Source organism: Pagrus major, chromosome 23, assembly GCF_040436345.1.
Source record: "Pagrus major chromosome 23, Pma_NU_1.0".
NCBI lineage: Eukaryota > Metazoa > Chordata > Actinopteri > Spariformes > Sparidae > Pagrus > Pagrus major.
The window spans coordinates 17,441,241-17,458,679 of record NC_133237.1 but is presented as its reverse complement, the minus strand read 5'-3'; the positions used below and the strand labels follow the sequence as shown (position 1 = coordinate 17,458,679).

Here is a 17,439-nt window from a genome sequence, read left to right as displayed (position 1 = left end):
GTATGGGTCCATGCCAAGCCGTATGTGTGCTGTAGTGCCGCAGTGACCATCCTCATCTCCCTCTGTTGAACGAGAAGAGGATGGAGGGGTGGGGTGGGGATTATATCTCGATCCCTTTGCAAAGCTCACACCAAACAATCAACCATTTGAAGTAATCCTCTGAGACACACAGACACCCGCGCACAGTTACACACACACACACACACACACACACACACGGACGCCGTTTAAATAATGCAGGGCCTACTATAGATCTATAAAATCCTCAAGATGAAATCAGTGAAGTTTTTTTTTTTCATTTTGGTAATCTTGATGTTCCACTGACGCAATACAATGTAAACCACTCCTAAGGGTGTAGAAGCTGTCATGAAATGATTCCAGTTGGATGTAAAGATTCAACTCACTCCATGTCTGAAATGATAAAAACATTCCATCTAGGACTACAATGAACAGCTCTTTTGATTGATTTATCTACTTATTTTTTGGTTAATCGATTAAATGTCAATTACAAATACTGCCTTCCAATCTCTTGTTCAACCAAAAGTCCAAAACCGAAAGTTATATATATATATATTATGTATATCAGAAAGACAAGTACTAGATAATTTCAAGTGAAAAGCTGGAAACAGAGAATGTTTGTATTTATTCCACTATTTTTGCTTGATAAACGACGATTTATTGATTAAAATAAGTGCATACAACACAGTTCAAGCTAGTTCAAATGTAAAAGGCAACAACAGACCACAAAAATGTAAATTAAACACCTTAGTCTCTGTTTCTATTGGATTTGAAGGCTTTATAAATACATTAATAATCCATACAGTCAGTCAAACCACATTCATATTCTTATCTACACTCTTCATTTGTAGCAGATTTAGTAAAGATCAGAGGCAAGCCAATAGATTGGGAGGGAGGGGGGAGTTGTCACTGTATGTATAGCCGACGTTCATCTGTTTGATCTCTTGAACCAACATCAGCGATTGGTTGGAGACCTGCTTGGATCATTAATGTGGAAGACTATAAGTGCATACAAGGAAGGGGGGTTAACGCTGACAAGCCTGTGACAGCCGGACTGAATCCAGTACTGAGGTATTTTGTCGTGTCCTGCTCTGATGGTATGTGCACCTTTACATGCAGCAGCTTGGGCTCATTTACAGTAATCAAAGCCTGCTCTTCTGGGAGATTAACGTATTCTGTCATCGTGGCCCGTCTTCCTGGAAACCATGACGATTAAGAAGATGTGTCGTAAGTACATGACTGCATGCGGAGACTGATTGTGATGGTTATCACGCAATGTATAGGTCACCATCACATATCTGATGGACTACAACAGTATTTACATTGAGGACCCTGATGTTTATTCAGTCGCCATTACTTTGAAAGTCACTGAGGGAGACTGTCTCGATGAGGGCATGTAAACAGCTACGCCATCACACCCATACCAGCAGGAGTTTCTTCCTCGTTCCTGTGCTTCAAGCTTGACCCACTTTGAAGTCCCTCTATCTTCACCCTTGGGCTTCAGCTCTCATCACTAACATGTGTTTTCAGAGCTTTCTCTCAAAGACAGGGATTCTCTTCAAAGGGGAAAACCTCCTGGTCCGCAGCCTACCTGGCAGAGTAGTGGTACCTGTGTCATGTCGCTACGAAATCCAGGATTTACTGTAAGCTGCCTGACCAAACAGTCTGAACCCGCTGACTTGAATTGCTGTGTTTTATTAGGGATGCTAAGCTGTAATATGATGTAACAGGCCAGTCGTTCTGCTCTTGGCGGTCGCTCTGATACTCTGATCAACGTCTGTTTTCCGTACCACTTTAAACTGTACTTTGCCAAGTACGTTTCAGGCAAGGCATTATAAACTTTGGAGTCAAATTTAACTCCACAAGGCTGTTAAAAGCTTCTGTTTTCCCCGGTTGAACGGGGCCACCAGGACGGCCCAGTAAGAGCTGGTTCCTAGAGGCCAGCTACATTTCGTCTCAAGGCAGCTCTGACATTTCCTGGAGCAGGAAAATAATCTGTCTGTTGGGGAAGGAAGACAGATTTGCAGGGTAGCCTCAGGTCCTTGAGTATGTCCTTGCAGCTTATACTCCTCAGCGCCGCCCTCCTTGGAGGACACATGCTGTTGCTTCATTATTTCAGGGCCTACATCTGACCTGCTCAGGAAACAAAGGTTTAATATCCAGTTTTCACTGCCAGAGAGGATGACAATCATCCGTATTTTTACTCTTACCCATGTAACCTGGCTTTGAATAGCCTTATACTTGAATAGTGGGAACTATAATAACCTGCATAGCCAAAAGGTTTGTCCTAGACTAAGCAAACCAGCCTTAATTCGAGCTTGATGACCTCTTGGTGATTTGGTAATCCCCAAACCTGACGTCAACGTTATATGGTGATAAATTAACCTCTTCCCAACTTGCTCATGAGTTGGGAGGAATCTCACCCCGTGTTAGATTATTAATGTGTGTGTACGTGCTCGACTGACATTACCAAACAATGTTCATGCTAAGAATGACATAAGGATTGAAAAGAGGATTTGTGAAGACTCCAGCGGTGGAGCACCCTCCCCCTCGCCTCCTCGGTAACTCGGTTCACTGAGGATTATATCTTTGCAATTGAAACGTTGTAGGACATTCTCCGCCCCCAAAATATACAATTTCAGATCACACTGGCAATCCGAATTTGTGCCTGGACTGGCGATCGTTGCAGTGACTAGGAAGGGGCAGAGATATGGCCAGCAGGAGATGAGAGAGAGGAGGTGAAAGCGTGAGAGCACACCGACTACTAGGTAACATTTTAGTCCATTGTTCTTTGGTGAGTGTGTGCAACTTCATCCCTACAGCTTCAGGAAATGCCATATACTCAGCTGATAGATTATAATCATGTCTGATTGCAATTGTCTCACTGAGTCAGACTGTTTGTAAATGTGACAGTCATACTTCTGAGAAGGACTCGGCATGGCTGCACTGCTCCCCAGATGTGTTTATATATGATTAATGCTTAGATGGTGGCGATGGGGTCTTTGAATTTCTTTCTGTGAGGATAAATGTGTAGTGTTATTGGAAAATGGACACATTCTTACTCGTTGACTCTTTCCGCGTGTTGAAGGTGATGACTTCGCTTTGGAGGAAAATCTGATTGCTTCAATAACAATCCTGTGTTGACGGACAGAAGCTTAAATAGACTTTGAGTGATGATTATTAGTAGTTGACAGGTGTTTATTGGAGAGCTGCTTGCCCGCTGAAAGAAGTGATATTTCTTTAGGGTGACTGTTCCGAGTGATAGAGAAATTGTTAAATTCACCATGATGGATGTGGACTCATTTTTTCCACATTTAATTGCATCCTTTCTGATTATTCATGCTACTAAATAACATTTGTATGACATCATAGTTGAATTTCATCCTCACCAGCTTATCCTTTTTAGCGTTGCTACCGCTATTGCTCAAGGCATGGCGATGTCCATTGGTCGGTCCACCGCTATGGACTAGACTGAAATATCTCAACTCCTACCGGATAGATAGACATGACATTTTGTAAAAACATTTATGATCCTCAGAGGATGAATCTTAACAACTTTGTTGATCCCCTTACTTTTATTTTATTGCCACTTCGAGGTTTGAATTTTTTGCTTTTTAATGAAATATAAAAAATAAATTAAATTGGGTATACCAAGCTTCCAAATTATTATTATTATCCAAATTATTTCTGTGATCCCCTGACTACTTGTCTAGCGCCACCAGCAGGTTGAAATTTTTTCTGTGAGGAGCTGGGTGCAGGTGCGCTAATGTTAGCTGCACCCGCTTTCAGGCTATCAAACATGGCACACTCTTCAGCTCTTAGATATATATATTTTTTTATTTTTTGACCGGGTGTTTCCTCAGGTTAGACATGTGGCTCCAGCCTGCATTTTGCACACAATTCACACATATATTGATAGTCTTGTCTGTGTAAAGTTTGAAAAATGTAAACACACTTGTGACTGCCTTTGGCTAGCTAGTCGCTCGGTAGTACCAATGTAATTCAGTCGGTACCCTTATGAGTACCAAGTTCGGCACCCAACCCTACTGACATTAGAATTTAGACCGACTGTTGTAGCTTCACCCAGCCTCTAGCACTGCTGTAGACTGTCTTGTTCTTTCCACTCTTCATCCAGTAGGGATTTAGCCGTTAAGTAACTTCCACTCAAGGCCTTGTCTAGGCCCATACCTATAGCCCACTTGTCCAGATGGCCAGCCAGAGGCCACATCTCATGGCTCCTCGCTGACTCATTCTTTAACACATCTATCACATCAGCTAGATCTTTTCCTTTATCAGCAACTACATTAGAGTTGTATTTAGATTTCCATTTCAAGGATGATTACAGATTACACCTCTTAAGATGTTTCTTCATGTCCTGTTTAGCCATCGCCTGCTGTGTTTGGGTTGCCAGGATGCTTCTTTACTTCCCTTCAGAACCCAAACCAAATAGGACATTTCTGTTGTGTGATTGAGTGACTTGTAGGTAGCCATGTTTGTCCCTAATCCTCTTTTAAGAACAGAGGCAGCAACCCACAATGACACCAATGTGAGTCCTCAGTAGCCACAGGACAAGAATGCTTTGTTAAGATAATCTGTAAACAGTCCAGTGTCTTCACATTCGACAAATCAGTTACAGAGCTAAGGTTGCATCAGGCCAGCACATGCTGAATAATGATGAAGCATGTTTTCTCCCAGAAGTAAACCTGTCTCTTCAACTGTCTCCACAGGCAGGATGACAAACCAGTCGACAGCCAACCAGTCCAACACAAACAAGGTGAAGGAGAAAGAAGAAAGCCAGCGAGATGACAACACAGAAGTTGCTTATAAAGATGCCGGCCACTGCAGCCGCAACACCCACAACTTGCTCCTGGGACTCACTGTTATGGGTATGCATGGACTGGGAAACTCAGGCTGTATCCTGATAATATTCCCTGCTTGTAAGAGCTGGATTTAAGTTGTTAACAATGGAATAAAAGTTAAGAAACAATGACTCCAAGGAAAAAAATCTAATTTCAGTTTTTGGTTAACATAATTGAACATCGTAAAACCCCCACATTGTTCACTGATTGAATATAATTCAATTTGAGGTCAGTTTTGTTGTTTAAAAATAGCTATCTGAGCTGCAGCAAGTATCATCACACAGAATCATAGATGTACAGACTGCGTGATCATTTTCCCATGAGACATTTTAGGCTTGTTGTCTTTAGTCTGACTCTGTAAACACTTTGGTATGTCTCTGCATGGCTGTGTTCTTTGTCAAAAAAATGCTCCAGCAAAGTTAAGAAGTGTGTTATGTTTGCCTATCACAGATTTAAACCCAGATTTAAACTCGTTTACGTTACAGTAGACGGTTCTCATTAGTCAGAGGTCTATTACGTGACACTTTTTTGGGGGGGAGGATAAGGCCAGTGAGTTCAGGAAAATCCTATAAACAGAGTCCTATATTTAGGAGCTTCTAAGAATCTATAACAATTTTTCATATCATCACATCTAAAACGCTCTGCTGAAATCCAAACTAATTAACTTTATAAATGGTTTGGAAACTCATTTGGACCCAATGTGATAAATTATTGTCTTCAAAAACAAAACTTGACAATTTGATAATTTAGTTATTGTGGTCCAAATAAATCAATCTATCTCTACTCAGAAAAACAACATCAAAAAAACATTAGTTTCTTTCCAAAAATTACAGAATATTAAACACATACTTGTCTCCTGTCCTCAGGTGTTGTTATGGGAACGGTGTTTGGGATGCTGCTGCGATACATGAAGGTGACGGACAGCTCCGCCCTTACTATGGTTTCCTTTCCTGGAGAAATCCTCATGAGGATGCTGAAGATGCTCATCCTGCCTCTAATCATCTCCAGCCTTATCACAGGTGTGCCACTATACACACACACACACACACACACACATGCAAGCACAGACAGACAAGCAATGTACAGTAAACACTGGCCAGTGTGCACAGGTGTTGTTCTGTTTGGATTTAAGCTGACACATAAAATATTTTATTTACACTGTAAGTAATGTTTGTCGGTTTGGTCTGAGTGTAACTTGTCCACAGATATTGAGCATTCATGGCCCACAGTGGATGAATCCTAATAATATTTCAAAGCAACACTAGTCTGTCCATCTTTGTTCATGATGAGATAACTGTAGAGCTAATGACTGAAGACCTGTTCTTTGAGGGGTAATTCTAACATTGCATACTAAAAAATAATGAGTATATCATACCGATATGCTTAATATGTATTTGTCACAGTACATGGTGTTTACATGGTACGTGCAAACACTGATGGCCATCTGTCTTTCAGGGCTGGCTGGTCTAGATGCCAAATCCAGTGGCAGGATGGGTAGCAGAGCTATGGTGTACTACATGTCCACCACTGTAATTGCTGCCATCCTCGGGGTCATCCTGGTGTTGTCGATCCACCCGGGGAACCCCAAACTGAGGGGAGGCTCGTCGACCTCATCAGCCCCAAGGAACCAGGAGGTCAACAGTCTGGACGCCTTCCTCGACCTGATCAGAAACCTCTTCCCTGAGAATCTGGTCCAGGCCTGCATACAACAGGTAGCGTCAACATCTGAAATGTATCTTTATTCAGCAGTTGGCAAAACAATCTCACCACAAGGTACTTTTTGTAGTTGTTTTGTTGCTTTTGATCATATCACATGATCGTCAGCTGATGAATAGTATGTTTCCAAGGCAAAGATGAAGTCGAGAGCTCAGTTTTTAAGCTGCATTCCCAGAAAAATGGAAATATGAGCACCTACAATTCCACGACCATATGGTATAGTGGACATCCAAAGAAGGTCACATGACAAATTAAAGGGTGTAGTGTTTCATCTCTTCAGCCCTCAACAATGTTGTCAAATGAACACTTTAATAAGGTTAAGTGCCTGGTGATGAAGGATCGCAAGCACATGTTGGTTCAATGGTTCAAAAGCAAAAGAAAAAAAATGTTCGTAGCTTCTTTGTATGAACCTAAAAAGGCCAAAGTTGAAGTCATTAGTCTGCAGAAGGTATTAAGTGAGCAGCCTGACCGTTTGAATGAACTACACAGAGTTGTAAACGACTGAAAGTCTCGAGAGATGCTGGTTGTCCTCCAAATTCCACACACAATGTTTTCTACATGTGTCAAACTCAAAGCATTTTTAGCTACAAAAGGACCAAAAGGCCAAGGCTGCCTTCTGTTCATGTGTAGTCCTAGAAGTGTAACTTTTGAAGTGTGACTGTCCAGTTAAAGATGAAAGACAAAAGATTAAAAAAATTAAGGAAGCACTTGAGTTTCTTTTTGGATATTTAGTGTACTGCTGAAACAATGACGCAATCAGTAGATTTACAGAGAATAAATCAATGAGATTGGTCGGGATAAATTCTTGCTCTTTTCTCATTCTGTATCTCATACCATTGCAATTTGAATGTGTTTGCGAGATTAAATATTACTTTGCGCGCGCATTTTTGGGACCATTGTATATTCAAAACTTTTAATTTACTAACTAGAATGGCACACAATAGAGCGCATACCTCCGCCAAGGCCCATCAATATAGATAGCAGCAACATTTACAAAAGTCTTTAATGGAAAGAAAACTAAAGAAATAGAACTGCAAAAGGTGAGATGTCACAAATTATCAGCATCGTAATTTTCCGTCTTATGCTCCATTACAGTAAGGACCAGGATGAGTCAGTGGACCGCTGCTGTTTAAACAAGCTGGTCATTTTTAAACGATAATCCAAGTCTCAATCATGATGCAACAGTTGCCTTCTTCTGTACAAATCCTGTTTTTTCCCCACTCTTCTCCTTGTCATGCGTGAGTGTCTGAATGATTAGAAGTAGTTATCTGTGTTGGACTGGGTAAGGGTCAGCCCTTCTGCTACTACTAATCTCTTTACATCTGTAACACTACATCCTCATTTGCCACAGTCAGGCATCTGCTGGTGAACAGGGAGTACTGCTGAGCACCAGCTTACAGACTCCCGACTCTCTTCTCCTCCCTGCGGTATTCTCTGTTTCTTCCCTTTCTTCTCTTTCCTGTTCACATCTCTGTTTTATTGCTTCTTTTGTTTGCTCTCATCAGGGATTCATTGAAGTCATAAAAGGCATAATTGCTTTTACAGGAAGGATTTGTCCTTCGCCTTTTAACCTTCTTGTCTCTTGTAGTTCTCATGTGAGAATCTCTTGTTCTCTGTTTTGCCGTTTCTTTAAACACAAATCTTAAGTTTATTGTGCCGCTGCCAAGCTTATGTTTGCTCACACATGAGTACGAGTTACGAAATCTGTGAACTGGAATCATGTCCGCTCAGTCTTCACTCCCTGATCAATCTAAATCTTGTTCTGTCCTCCCTCTAGGTTCAGACAGTGCTGAAAAAGGTGCCGGCTGCAGTAGTGAACCAAACTGAGCCCATCATAGTGAGCAAGAAGAAACTAGAATACAAATGGGGCATGAACGTCCTCGGTGAGTTGATGACAGAGCTGATATTTGCTGCTTTGCATCGAGGACTATGGTGCTTTACTCGTGTTTTTTTGTGTCTTCCTCCAGGCTTGATCGGCTTCTTCATCACCTTCGGGATCTGCATGGGGAGGATGGGCGAGCGGGGGAAGGTCATGTGCGACTTCTTCAACATCCTCAACGAGATTATCATGACGATGGTTTCCATGATCATGTGGTCAGTGTCTTGTGTGTTTTTGTTAGTGCGCAAGCTTGCACAACATGTGTCTCTGTTTTTGCTCATGTGAGCCAACCACTGCATTGCTCTGACATTCTGGAGATACCACACACAGAGGTCATGACAATGATGGATAAGGCCATGACGGTGTATGCGAGACAAATTGTGGGAAAACAAGCATTGGCGTAGGACGTCGGCGACTGAGTAGGAGGGAAAGGGAGAGGAAAGTGTGTTAGTGAAGGACACGGACAGATGGAAAGAGAGGGAGATAGAGTAAGAGGGTTTCCCTGGCACATGCTGGAGTCTGTGGTATGCTGAGGAGTAGCAGGAGCCCAGGCCCAGAACAATGTTGTGGGCTCCCAGGGGAGCCGGGGTGGAATATCTCCAAAATGTAATGGATCCACCGACGGCAGAGGAGCCACTTGGCAGCAGAGCAGAAAGCAGATGCGGGTGGGAGGGAGGGATCGTGGAAAGATGCATGTGAGAGCATGTCTTCGGAGTGCAGTGCACGCCTTGAGGCTTCGCAGGACCCCGTTTAGTCGCACAGAGAAAAGGAGTATAGTGGCACTCAGAGCAGGGACGGGAAGGGAAGGGAAGGGAAGAGGGGGAGCAGGGTAGGCGGTTGGAAGACAAACAGCAGGATGCTTGTCTTGCTGCTCTCCTAGGCCATCTACATGTGCAGCTGGACACCAAAGGAATTGTGTCCTTGTTCGAATCACTCACACAGTATAAACAGATTACTCATGGGCCTATGGAGCCAGCCAAACACAGAGTCCAGTGTATACAGAGACACGTATCATACATCCATCAAATCATATACACGGCATATTCCACCAAACAACTGTCACTGAATGCCAGGCTCGGGGTTCAGCACACAGCTGACCTGGGAGAGCAGGCCGCTGTCGGGATGAGACCTGCTTCGACTCGACCCGAGAACAGCTTAAAGGGGAACACAGCTTTAATTCATATGTCCCACAGCGGTCTGTATTCACCAACAGGAACAACTGCACTCCAAAGCTGGAAACCAGAGATCCAAGAATGTGTCTTGTCCTCTCATAGTGAAAACCGCTCCTTTGACAGTGAATGAAGATTGATTAGGTGTTTGCTTGACATTTCACAGACAAAACTGAATTATAGAATTTTCTCATCCTGGTAACTGCGTCCATATGCCAAATAATATGCTTCTAGAGCTGTGATTTACGATTATTTTTGTCATCGATTCATCTGCCAATTTTGTTCTATAAAAAGTGATGAACATTCTCTGTGAAATTGCTTTTGAGGAGCAGATGACATCTTCGAATATCTTGTTTAATTTGACCAACAGTCCAGAACTGAAACGTATTCACTTTATCATTTTCTCAACTTGAAAAACAGGAAAATCCTCACATTTCAGAATATTCAGCATTTTTGCTTATTGACTCATCAATTGCAGCGCTAATCCTTTCACCTTTTTACAGATATAAATGATGATGTGAGCTTTTTAGCATTATATATGAGAATTTTGCATCAAATGAAGCAGCAGGGGGGAAATTATGACAGTGACGGCAGCTGAAATGAAATCATGAAGTCATCGTTGATGTGCACTGAACTTTCATTTTCAGGTTTGAAGCGCGAATGCCAGTTAAAGATAATTAATTTATCAACAGAAAATGTTTCCCCCAACTATTTTTGATGATCGATACATCATTAAAGTAAGAAAAGAAAAAATAATAAATATTTAATGGTTCCAGCTACCTAAATGTGAAGATTTGCTGCTTTTCCTTCTCTCAAAGTGTAGTGTGTTGAATATCTTTATGAAGAATGGTCATTTTTGATCATTTTGGAATGTGTTCTAGACTTAACGATCAATCAATTAATCAAGAAAATGAACTGCACATCAATCAATAATAAAAATAATCAGAAGTTGCGTAGTTCCAGTTGTGTCAAAAAAGTCTCAGACCACTCGTCAAAATACAAACAGTACTCATTGTATTGAAAGTTTTTCACAATGTGAAATTTTCTGATCATCTCTCACAAATATTTAAATAGTTTAAGTCGCACAGAAGATGTAAAATTGTAAATTGTAAAATTGATTATAGAAAGTAAAGCAAAGTCAACTCCATTTCAATCATTCCTGACTCTGTTCAGGTACTCTCCTTTCGGCATTGCCTCTCTGATTGCGGGGAAGATTGCTGCCATCGGAGACCTGGAGGTGGTGGCCAGGCAGCTGGGTATGTACATGGTGACCGTTATCGTGGGCCTGGCGATCCACGGCGGCTTGATCCTACCTGCTATATTCTTCGGTACCACCAGAAAAAGCCCTTTCACTTTCTACTCTGGGATCTTCCAGGCTTGGATTACAGCTCTGGGCACCGCTAGCAGGTAGGTCAGCCTGCAGGAAGTGTGTGTATGTGTCTGTGGCAGTTCTCTGTTAGGGCATGTGTTAACACATGTGTGTCACATGTTTCCTTTACAACATCTATTCTTTGAGCAGCTGCTGTAGTTGGCATGATTGATCGGCGTGGCCTGCTTCTAGCTTTCAGCTATTTTGGTTAAATCTGAGAGCGCTGAAGGCACAATTCTGTATTTACACGATGCACTGACAAATTCAGGACAGCAGAGCCAAATGTGTGTAAGCACAGGCTATCATAGACAAGTCCATGTCAGACAGATCCTGTGTTATAAACGTCTAAGCCTTCGGATTAGTCCTCACCAGCCAAACTGGCCCGGCTGTATTCTGCCTAGCTCGGCTTGGCGCGGCCTGCCTGGGATTCTGCATTGCTGCTGAAACCAACTGTCATTTTGGCACATTACTGAGGCTTTAGTGAATATGGGTAATCCTATCAACGTTTTCTCTAATTATATTATGACCCGAGCTTAGCAGGGCCGGGAATCAAATTCCTTTAATTCACATGTCGGAGGATTGCAACAGTGGCCTACACCAGCTGTTAGGACGAGGCTGTCAGCCGACTCAAATTTCTGCTGCTTTTTTTTTTCTTTACCCCCTCACCTCCCTCATCACCTCTGCACTTTTGTCTTTCACCACCTGTCTACCTATTTTATGTCCGTCAGCAGACACTTTGCTCCTGCTCCTCGTACATCTGCACCCATTTTTTTCTAACTGGTCATCTTGTGGGGCCTTTTTGTCTCAGTGCAGGGACATTACCTGTCACCTTCCGCTGCCTCGAGGAAAATCTGAAGATTGACAAGCGTGTGACTCGCTTCGTGCTGCCCATAGGTGCCACCATTAATATGGACGGCACTGCGCTGTATGAGGCCGTGGCAGCCATCTTTATTGCCCAGATGAATGACATCACGCTGGATGGCGGACAGATCATCACCGTCAGGTAAGGCACGTGGCGGATGGCCTCTCTGTGATTGCTGTTGAAGTGGTTGGATTGTTGAGAATGAGGATTGTTCAACTTTATTGTTACTGGAAACATTTCAAGTACAACTATCTCCCGTCACCGCCAACATACAAACATACATCCCTGTGCCAGGTTTGAAGGGGTCTTCATCTTCGTCTCCACATGATGTCTGTAACTCAGCTGTGTGCAGCCTCAGAAGTTTGAAATAAAGTGAGCCGGCTCGACGATTAAAAACAGTTTAACAAGTTTACTTTTATTACATCTCATACAGCCACAAATAGACACAGTACCTCATCATCATGCATCTTCAAAACAGCTGTGTTTAAAAAAGGAAAATAATGTGTTTCCTCTTTCACCCACTCGCTTCCAAGACAAATGCACAAGATAGCCAGAGCAAGATGTTTTAAACACAAGGTGGTGGAAACACTACCGCTTTTGTCCACAGAGGCCGCCAGAATCAATAAGTACAAGTTGCGTGTAGTATCTTTAAATCAGTGATTCCTATCCCCTGCGCGGCCGACAAGAGTTTCCACAGGGGAGTTAAGACAGATAAAGAGGCCTGAAACGTGTGTTATAGCACCCAAATACTTAACCATTATTTCAGACATTATGTCCACCACAATCCCATCTCTTTGTTTGTCATCCCATAACAACAATGTCAGAATAAACATTTCCCGCAGTGCTCTGGTCTGAAATTACTTACAGATTTCTTTCTGACATGTTTTGAGACAGTGAAAACCACAGAATTTGTGTCTCATACTGTTTTTCCACAAAAAGTTAAATTACTTTTTTTCATTCTTAAAAGCGCATCTATTGCTTCCCAGTGAAAACCACATTGAAAAGTTTCTTTACATTTCAGTTTAATGTTGTGATGACGCTGTGCTTAAGGTCTGGTTAGGGTTAGGGTAAGGTCATGTTTTGGCGTACCTGGTTCTGTTGCCACGAAGCCAGTTGCAAAATGTTCTGACGGTCGCTGAAATCACTCCGATCGGTCTCCTCGGCATTTTAAAGTAAAGTCACTTTCTCAGACTTTACAGTGTGGATGAGCAATATCAAAAATATTTTAAACCAACCGTTTTAACGGTTCAATTAGTTTTAACTTAATGCAGCTGAAATTCAGTTGATTTTAAAGTTATACTGCCATCCCTAATTTAAATATGTAATAAAAGCCAAAAAAAAAGAAGTTCAAATGAATTTTCAAAGTAATTTTCCTCTAAAGACAGTCTTATTATCCACATGTATGCAGAAAGAAAGTAATAAGATATTTGTTTTTCAATTCTGAGGTTTTAGCAAAACATTTATGTCTGATTGGAAACAGTCTACTTGGATCAGACAGCCTGTTGTGGCCGAGGGTTAGAAATGACGCTCAGCACTTTGAAGTTGTTTATTGTGCGTCTTTCATCAGCGGCCGGTTTCCACCAAATCCCCAAATCTAATTTTCAAAAGTTCTTTATTGTATCATGTGCGGTCAAATTGTTCTAAAATAAGATCCATATGGGGTGTGTAAATCTCACTGTTGGGTGCTGATCAGCTCTGCAGTTTGTCAAAAAGCGATTGAGATGTAAAAGCAGAGCTCTGCGCTCAGCTCAACAGCACCAAACATTACAGTTTAGAGCAGGGTCCAAACTGGCCTGCAGTCACATCTGGGACCAAAATGACCTGATAATTCGTCTAAATGCATCATGACAAGCAACATTATTCTGAGGCTTCAAGATTTAAGTCAGGAAACGTTACGAGATGTAGTTTTTTTCCTGGACAGAAGGACGGCCATAAACACTTCCCCTCGCCCTCTTTCTTCATCAGATGCCACTGTAATACAAATGTTTGATGTATGTTGTGGTCAGATGAACACATGTAAATACTTGGCTGCTGCTGTATGACCTGGCTCCTGCAACTGTAAACAATAGAGTTAAACCACATCTGTGTATTCCACCAATCTGGAGCCGTCTAGGTCTAGAGTTTTAGTTTTTTGAGTGTAATACATAATTTTGCAATTATCTGCGTGTATATTTGTAATGGAGAAAGTGCCCTACAATTTTGAAGTAACAATGTTGTAAATCCACATCAGTCCTTTAATCCCCAATAAAACATATACTCACACAGCGGCCATTTTCCTCTAATGTAACGCTCGGTTTGGGAAGCTCGAAGTCATACTGCTGTCCCATAAACATTGGGAATATGTCAAATTTTTAACATTTCAACTCTTCCTGATTGATTAGCAACTTAATGGGTAGCAAAAATCTGGAGGGACAACAGCTGACGTCAGCATTCAACCACTTCCTAGCTAACATTACTGTTTGAAGGTGTTACACAATACGATAAATATCAACAGATAACTTCACATTTATTAAAGCTTGCAGGTGAAACACACTGGATATAATGAAATGGTAATGTTAGCAAAGAAGTGGCTAAATGCTAAAGTTAGCTAATAGGTTATCAAATATGTTGTTTTATCTTGAAAGATGGCCAGATTTTCATTCTCCACTGTCTTTTCATTTGCTGTTCAATCAGGAAGTAGTGAAATGAAAACGACTTGTCAGATTTCCTTCGTTTAAATGACTTGAAACCTAGAACACAGCAGTATAACCTTATCCCAGCATTCAAGCATCCTGAGTGTGATTTCTGAGGAAAATGGCAGTCATGAAATTATGGTCTTTAGATGAATACGAGCCAAAGTAAAACAAGCTGTCATAAGGATTATACTTTTCAGTGGTTTTCCCAAGAAATATGACTCAGAGACCATGCAGGATCTTCTTCATGTTGAAAATATGATAATGGAAATAACATTGAGATAAAGCTCATAAAACACTTTGTTTTCACCTCATGTGGACCAGTTTTCACCTGCAAATCATCAACGCCACATTTCCCGGGAAGTGCTGTTATCACTTAAAGCAAAGTTTACAAGTCTGTGATACATTAAATTAATGATTTAATTCATCCCATACCTAAAACCTCACATTTAAATTCCAAGCAGCATGCCGACAAAGGAAGTGTCTGCATGCAGCGTCCCTCTGATCTCTTGCTAGCTGGGATGTGTAGTCTCTGCAAAATGCTTCCTGATCAAAATTCCACTTTTACAATTTCATGTGAATGTATGAATTCATATATTTCAGTTTATTGATTTATAATCATAATGTAGCAGGGTTTCATTACTACACAGAACTGTCAGATCCAGTAGAGGTTGGACAAAAAAACTTTTTTCCTACCAAAACAAATTTAAGATTCATGTTTCGAGGTTGTTGTATATGTCTGTGCATGTCAGTGACTGCAAGCTTGGTGGCATCACTAGAGATCACAGCACATAAATCAACTGGCAGATTTGTCTGTGGTTATCTAACTAGTGCTCACACAACATGTCTGCTTTCTACATCCCTGTAGTGTGTTCGACTGCAACATGAAACAAAATTTGTGAGGCAGTGTAAAGATTTGTGTACACCTTTGTCAGTGGAGTTAATGTGTCCTTAGAACCTCAATCAAATGTTTCCTGGTATTTCCTGAAAATGGGTGTGTTGTCGTCTTTTTCCTCCCCAGTATGACTGCCACCCTGGCCAGTGTCGGAGCTGCCAGTATTCCCAGTGCTGGACTGGTTACCATGCTGCTGATCCTGACGGCTGTGGGCCTGCCTACTCAGGACATCAGTCTGCTCATCGCCGTCGACTGGCTGCTGTGAGTCAGGTGTCTGGAGAGTGTATGAGTGGTGAATAGCAAAGAATAAGGAAGCTCTGACGCTCTTAGCTTCGTCTCAAAAGCTTTGTGTGAGAGGGGTTATCAAGGTGTTGGTGTTATTTAGCTCTTAGTGGGTATTTCACTTGCTGACCCTGATACTGTTTGTCCACCAGTGACAGAATGCGTACCTCCATCAATGTGGTGGGCGACTCATTCGGTGCCGGCATCGTGGACCACTTGTCGAAGGCTGAACTTGCCGAACTTGACGCCGCAGAAATGCAAATTCTCCCGACGGAGGAGGAGCTCGATTTCATCCCACCGCCTCCCATCCTCACAGAGATGGACCTTGTCGACCCTTTCAAACCCCCCGAGCTTCCACCTCGCTCCCCTCGCCCGCCCAAACAAAACCACCACGGCCACGTTCTCTCCCAATCCGCCTCCATCACTTACTCACCTGCCCGTTCTGTCCGATCTCCATCACCACGCTCCATCCGCTCTCCCTCTCCGCGCTCCGTCTGCTCCCATTCCCCTCGGCCTTTCCGTACTCATTCACCACGCCTCCTCCGCAGGACGGAGCCGGGCTACTGCGCCCTGCCCAGCCATGATAACCAGGTAACGACCCACTACTGCTGCTTCTGGTTTTAATGTTACAGACTACATGTTCCTCTTTCATATGATGAGACTTGATTTAAAGAGATGCACCATGTTTTTAGGATATTGAGGCTCAACATATCAGTTAAGTAATGGGATGCTAACATGATATGCTAGGTTTTAGTTTTTCGATTTTAGAGTCAATGATCTACCAAGGATACAGGCTTGATTTAACTAGTTCTTCTACTTGTATTCTTTCAACATTTACATGTGTAAAATTCACATTTTCAGTCACTATTAGCCACATAGTAGACATGTTTCTTAATGTCTCTTTGCCCCCTCAGATTCCCACGCTGCCTCGCGCCTACAGAGAGAGAGAGAGAGACAGGGAACGGGAGAGGCTGCGGCGAGAGAGTGAAACAGAGGAGGAGGAGGAGAGAGAGAGGGTTCTGGGTGAAGTGAGCGACGGCGAGGAGAGTGATGACACTGCCTACGATCGGAGGCACACCCTCCCACCGGCCGACCTGCCGTGATCGGACCACCAAAAAGCTTCCCCATCGATTAGTTTCTGTTTTAGGACAGATTTCCCGACAGCCCCACAAGATTCATGTGGAGGTTCACAGTGGATTTCTGGCTGGTTTCATTGCTACTTCTTTGATGTATTCTGAGTTCACTGCTATTGGTTAACAGAAGTGTTGGATAAGTGATCAACAAGCTTACTTTGAGCTTAATATGCATAGATATTAAAATGTTGCAGTGGCAACACCCTGTAACATTCCTTAGAAGGGACTTTAAAACCAGGCCTGAGACTTTCACTCTTTATTTTCCAGAAAAGAAAAGAGCTGAAATGGACAGTTCAATTCAAAATTAACAACACATATTTTTTCTCTTACCTGTAGTGCTGTTTATCCATCTAGATTGTTTTGATGTGGGTGGTCCAGTTTTGGACAGATCTGCCGCAGAGACGACCACCTTCTTTTCACTATAATGGAACTAGATGGCAGCAAAAGGTACATTTGAAAAACTCAACAGCGATGTCTCTTTCCAGAAACCATGACCCAGTTACTCAAGATAATCAACAGACCTTGTTGTGAACAGTTTCATGTAGGAGCTACTTTCTTTCTACCCCAGATAGCAAAATTGTTGTG

The 17,439-nt window shown here is 42.3% G+C and overlaps 1 protein-coding gene across 1 annotated transcript; it reads left to right on the top strand.

The window, feature by feature from the left end:
• Positions 1–4,750: 4,750 nt before the first annotated feature.
• slc1a9 (solute carrier family 1 member 9) lies at positions 4,751–16,824 on the top strand. Its single transcript, XM_073494242.1, has 10 exons — positions 4,751–4,904; positions 5,744–5,896; positions 6,333–6,589; positions 8,371–8,476; positions 8,561–8,687; positions 10,815–11,048; positions 11,819–12,013; positions 15,566–15,700; positions 15,874–16,312; positions 16,636–16,824. Exons 1-10 carry the CDS (start codon positions 4,751–4,753, stop codon positions 16,822–16,824), a joined length of 1,989 nt encoding a protein of 662 aa, XP_073350343.1.
• The last annotated feature ends 615 nt before the right edge of the window (positions 16,825–17,439 follow it).